The 6,368-nt window shown below is 39.3% G+C and overlaps 1 protein-coding gene across 2 annotated transcripts in view; it reads left to right on the forward strand.

Moving 5' to 3' along the window:
- MEGF10 (multiple EGF like domains 10) overlaps nt 1-5,804 on the forward strand; it is a 162,973-nt gene extending 157,169 nt beyond the window's left edge. For both annotated transcript variants that reach the window (XM_019516855.1, XM_019516856.1), the window contains 2 exons: nt 928-1,134; nt 2,755-5,804. In XM_019516855.1, coding sequence (XP_019372400.1) covers nt 928-1,134; nt 2,755-2,915 — 368 coding nt within the window. In that variant the 3' untranslated portion in view covers nt 2,916-5,804. The remainder of the gene's footprint in view (nt 1-927; nt 1,135-2,754) is intronic.
- The last annotated feature ends 564 nt before the right edge of the window (nt 5,805-6,368 follow it).

Consider the following 6,368-nt stretch of genomic DNA (forward strand, 5'->3'; position numbering starts at 1 on the left):
TTTCCTATCCCAAATCTCCATTATTCTTCCTTCAGCCACACTCTAACATTGTAATCCTTGGGCATGTATACACATGCTCCAGGAGTGGTGGTGGTGGAGGGGGTGCTTTAATTAGAGTGGCTCTTAGAGTATCATGTGTATCAGCAACCCTGGGCTGAAAAATGGTGGTGCGGGCAATTTAACTAAAGCTCATTCAATGAGCTTTAGTTAAAGCACCCCTGTCGCCATTTTTCAGTGCAGGGATGCTGATACATGTGACTCTGGAGTCTGCTGTAATTACAGTACATCAGAGCGACCTCGCTGCATGTCTATAGGCACACCCAGTTTCCAGTCCCTTTCATTAAGGAAACCAGTAAGTTAATCATAGGTTACCTATGTAACTAACCTAACTAAATCATAACTAAGAATAGGTAAGAAACTAAAAATAACATAGTATATTTTCACAGATGCCATGGCCATAATCTTACAAACCAAAGGACATTGTGCCTTCAGTTGCCTCCCTATTATTCCAGGAATATTGCAAAGACAAAATTTTGTAAAATTGCCAGTTAAAGCAAGAATCTGCAAATTACCTTTATTTAGCGCCAGATCCAAATGTGATAGTAAAGGTGGTCAGGACTTTGTAGTAGACACTTGTCCTCACGCAAGAACACATCCAGAAAAAGCAGAGCAGTAGAGCAGAACAGTAATGTCTTACACACATTAACTACTGTGTAAAACACATTTGGGGAATCATTATGACTGGTTTTATGTAGAAACTGATTTGTAAGAAACTATGTAAAAATAACATATAGCAGAAGATCTGTTTTTTGGAAAAATTTGTAAAATCAAAGTTTATTTTGATTTATTGAGTCACAATATTTATATTTATATATTATGAAGTATATTCAAAGTAATTTTTTAATAATGTCTTTTTTCTGTCTTTAGATCTGGTGAAAAACTCAGAATACAATTTAAGTAACTGCTCACTAAGTAGCTCTGAAAATCCATATGCTACCATAAAAGATCCACCAGTGCTGGTACCAAAAAACACAGAATGTGGATATGTTGAAATGAAGTCACCAGCACGCAGGGACTCGCCATACACTGAGATCAGCAACTCTGCTTCAGCCAACAAGAATGTCTATGAAGTTGGTAAGTACAATCTGTAATTACATTTTTAGATAGTGCAGAATAAGAACAAATTGCACAAGACTCCCTTTGAGTAAGGGTCACCAAAAATGGGCAAAAAACACTGAAAAATATTGACACTTTAGAAGTGTTTAACTATTCTATAGCTGTATGAACAATCACAACTTTGAAATATGTGATGCGATTCATAATAAATATAGTTTTAGGTACCTTAGTTGTTATTGTCTAATTAAATGGCACCCCCTAATTTTACTTCTCTGGCTCTTTTTTGAGCAGTATCTTTTAAGAAACATGGCATGTTAACTCAACTCTGTACTAGGCGAGGCATGCTCAATCGACCTCCAGCCATGCAGATCCAGCCTGTGGAGCCATATCACCCGACCTGCCAGGCTCACCATGGGTCCGAAAATTTTGAAGCGGGGAGCAGTGAAAGTGTTAATTGCCACTCCCCTGCTGACTTATTTCTGGACATGTGGGGAGCCCAGCAGGCCAGATAGTAAACCTAGACATGTGGGGCTGGGCCAGGGTGGTGCAGGACCCCTTATACTAACCTCTCAAAAGATCACTCCACCCACTGATCTCCATGTCCACTGGTGCTGAAGGGCCCCTGATTCTGCAGCAGGCCGTGCCCCCAACTTCTGGTGGCCTGCCGGTAATCTAGCAGGCTAGACAGAGCAGCTCCACAGACTGGATCTGGTTCATGGGCAGTATGTTTGATACCCCTGATATAACTAACCAGCTTTGAAGTCAACAATTTTTGTGGTTATTGTTGGGGATTCTTCCTTCTACCCAATTTCTTTCTCTTCGGGTTGAGTCTGGCACAAGAATGTAACCCTGGTATTATGGGTCTAAAAGCTGGTGAGGCTCTAGAGTCCTTGATACAACTCCTGACTTTTCCTGCGTGCTCAGCCTCTGGTCTTCCAGACACGCATGAAAAGAGTTGCTTTTGTATAACCATTCTTGAAGAGAATGATTCACAGATTCACAGAAATTTAGGGCTGGAAGGGACCTCATGAGATTATCAGGTCCACCGCACCTGCTCTGGCCTTGCACGGTTCTTGGGTTAAGATACTGCCAAGCAAGAAAAACTGGAAATGAGAGACTGGAGGTACAGAAAGGCATACAGCGATTCTTGCTCTCAAGCCCTGAGGACAGCTAAGTGCACAGGAGAGCACTCATTGGCTGTCCACCTTCTATCCTGCCCCTTCCCTTATAGGGGATAAGAGGAGAGTGGAGCACTGTGGGATGGTGGAGGACCCTCTGTTATGCCCTGTAGAGTGAGCAGAAATAATAGAGAGCACTTTGGCCATTTCTGGAGCACTTCACAAGGTGCTTACATCTGTCTACTTGCTCTTTTAAGCACCCCAAAAGAGTGTGAAGTGCTTCAAATGTTAAATCTGTCCAAGGCCCTACTTAGCCTTGTCTCTGCTGTGTGGAGTTTGTGAGCTCCATCACAGCTATGTTGTCTTAATTTCAGAACTTGGAGCTGGGTGAAAAAAATGTCTTCATTTTTAAGTATAGGGGAATATTGAGCAAGACTATTTTGTTCATTTTCATGAAATGCAGTATTTTCCTCCCATTTGTCATTGTGAGCACACTACCATGTGTTCTCTTTTATCACAGAACCTACAGTGAGTGTCGTCCAGGGAACATTCAGCAACAATGGACCTTTCAGCCAAGATCCGTATGATCTTCCGAAAAACAGCCACATTCCATGCCATTATGACTTGCTACCAGTTCGAGATAGTCCATCCACTTCTAAGAAAGAGATCAGCAGTGAATGACACTTAAAGGTCATTGTGCAGAACAGTGGAACTCTTAAGGAGAACAGCAGCCTGCTTATATCCTCCTCCTAGTTTGCCATCAGTTTGGCTCCTAATCCATTCAGTAGACAATTTTTGTATGTTAACCAAGAATCTCAAGATGAGGTTTGTATACACACATGGTCGATGGATAGATGCCAAGTTGAGGAGGTACGGATCAGATTTTTAATTAAAATTAATTTTATAGAGACGCCAATGCAGCACATATACATTGTAATATACTGGCTTAAACACAGTAGTTTGCAGTACAGTTCTGATAATTCCTATTTCTGCAACTTTGAAACTGGAATACATGTTTGTTGTTTGCTTTCTCATGTTTCAAAGTAGAGATGCCCCCAGGACAGTTCAACTGACCAAACACCTACCTTGTATAGGTAATCTGACTCATCATTACCTATGAGAAAAATGGTCTTGTTCTTAAATTTCTTCACTTTGCAATGTATTGCAGTGGATTGTCTTTCATCAAGACACAAAGAGACGTGGTCTGAAGGTGTGTATCGGTTGCAATACTGCAACAATTTGGAAGACTCAGCACAAGATTTTTTTTATGTCCATATTTTGCCATGAAAATACAATGCCTGAGTAATTTTAAAGGTGATGAAAACACTGCATGCAATAATGTTACTGCTATGCCTTGAGATCAGTGGATACCCCACATTTATAGGTTTGGGCACCAATCGGTCCCAGACAATTGGGCACATTTCAGTTACATATACTGTAGTTCCGACTACTCTTCCTGTCATACACAAGTAATAATAGCATATCAGTAATTATTTCATAAATATATAAATGAAATCAGTTTATTTTTGTCAGAATGGACTGTGTGTGCAAGGAATTGATAAAAATGATGAGTGTTATGAATCTGAAATCAAGGAAAGGTTTAAATTTTATAAACAGGTAGTAAATGGGCTGTAATATAGGGTAAGAATAGTACAATGTTTTGATTAATTTTCCCCTAGAAATGATGGAACAATCTCTGCATATTTGCTAAAAAGGCACCTTTTCTTTTTCATAGCTGATGTCGGGAAAATATGCTTAAGCTGGTCTTTTGCATTGCTAATAACGTATACCCCATTTTTCATTAACTTGTATCTCCGCTTTAAATTGTGTATCTATGTTTCTAGTGTTCTAGTTTATAACTGCAAAAATATTCTCTTGTGTATCCAGGGTTTCTTGCATTTTTTACCAACTGACCTTTATTTTTCTGTTTAAGGAGTACTGTCCTTTGGGGAGAGAGCATAAAAATGAGATTTAATATAATACTAAAGTCCACCGATGATGGATTAACCAAGCTGAAGTGTAATGTATATGGATGGAATGAATTGGCCAAAAAGAGAGAATATTTTAAGGTGTTTTCTTTGAGGGCTAATAATTATGACAAGAATGCAAAATAAGTTGGCACAGATGGGAAAGAAAATGGAAGACTTCACTTAGAAATAAGGTCACTTCTTTGCCCTACCATATGGAACCTGAAGGCATTCTCTCCCCTCCAGCTCCCAAATATAGTCAATCCATGGTCAAGACCTCATGTATTCTGCAATTAAGTGGAAGTAGGGTTTCCAAGGATCTGCCCCTTTAATCAGAATTGTGTTTCATTAATTTTTAATTGTGGAAGCTGATGCAGTGCTGGCTCCATGAAGCTGTAGACTGCTTGAAGCAATAGCTGTACATGGTCTGGCCTGCCCATTTTGTCTCAATGGGATGTTTAAATTTAGAAACTAAATAGGACAGTTTAAATGTCAGTATTAGTAATGATCCCACTGCAACCATGTTAGTGAAGCCTCCTGCTAATGTCCTTATCCCATAATCCTAAACAGCCTCTCACACCTTCCCAAAGTAGTGACTCTGTATCCTGACACAAGTTGATGATAGGAGGTCACAGCCTTTGAATGCTTTAGAACTGTATGGTATGCTAGGTCAAGGATTTTGATATTTGTGTGCTCTCCAATCAGTACAATAGGTGAAGACTGGTTTACTTTAGAGTCAAAGAATTGCTGACATCATAACAGCATCAATACGTTCCCTAGAGTCACAGCTAGCAGCATTTTGTACAGTAGATAGTATACAGAGCCTCAGCAGTAAGAAAATGGGTAATAATGTCTGGAGTTCAAGCGACAGTAGTCACGTTTACCATTGTCATTACAGTGGTGACAGATTAGAGCTCTTTAATGACATTACCCATAGCTGGGCTCAGGCCGTGCGACATGGTTGGCTGTATGGAATGCCCCTTCACATAACTTTCTCTCTTCATTCAGAAGTATTGGCTGCTTTGCAGACATACTTAGAGCTCCCTGGGCAATTCTTGCACATTCTTGTAAAAGCTGTTTGACCAGATCAGGACCTCAGAAATGTAAAAATTAACAGTGAGTTTACAGAAGTCAAGTAGCACTCGACACCAAGTGGAAGACATTCACCTGGTTGAATTTGTGTGTGAATAGGTGCATGTAGCGCTGTGGTATACATGTTTGTATTGTGTGACCCAGACTTAAAAATAAAGCTGTTCTTCTCTAAAACTGTGAATAGAAAATGCAATATTTTGCAACTGGGAAGTTATGATAACTGTCGTCTTTTGCTGGTTACATAAATTGGATCTGATGACCGATAGAACAGCTTTTCTTTGAAACATAACTACAGAAACTCAGATCTACTCTGTGTAATACACAGGTGGTAAAGAACAAAGAGAACCACTTTTAATGTGATTAAAAGTTACAAATGTGATGCAGAGCCTCAAATATGTATTCAGCCTAATTCTCACAAAAACAAATATGGCTCTGGAGTTCCAGTAATAGTAAAAAATAAATAAATAAATAAATAAATTATCCCTACTTATTCCAGATCTATATTTGCCCTTGATATACTATATGTACATCACGTAAAACAGCTATGATTTTCTATCTGTTTGTGCATGCGTATTTGCCTGCACTAATTAAATGATCTTTATAAACAATATCTGTATATCATTACATTGTGAGAAAAAGAAACCAACACAATACATCATATAGTCATTTTCTGTAATCTGTGATTTGAGAAAAAAAATAGTCAAGACTTACAGGTATTAATAAAGGTGACATTCTATCCTGGCTGATTCAACAAGGGGAAGCAGAAACATTCCCAGAGCCCTTCTCTTAGCAAACCTGCCATCCACAGTAGGATCCTGAAGTACATTATTAATCAGATATTCCTTGGAAAACACTGCATTAAGCAGAACCACAGCTGACATCTCACTGCTGTTGAGTAGCTCTTGCTGTAGATTACAGCATTCTCATTTATTAGAAGGAGACATTTAGATGCTTCCCAGGCTGTACATGCTGTTGTGCTACCTGGCCATCTTTCCAAACACCCTGTTGAGATCTATGAAGAGAGTTCATCTAACCTCTCATACACATGAAATAAGGCTCCCTACGTCCTTATACG

This window comes from Gavialis gangeticus, unplaced genomic scaffold, assembly GCF_001723915.1.
Source record: "Gavialis gangeticus isolate Ggan-Ray unplaced genomic scaffold, GavGan_comp1, whole genome shotgun sequence".
Taxonomy (NCBI): Eukaryota; Metazoa; Chordata; order Crocodylia; family Gavialidae; genus Gavialis; species Gavialis gangeticus.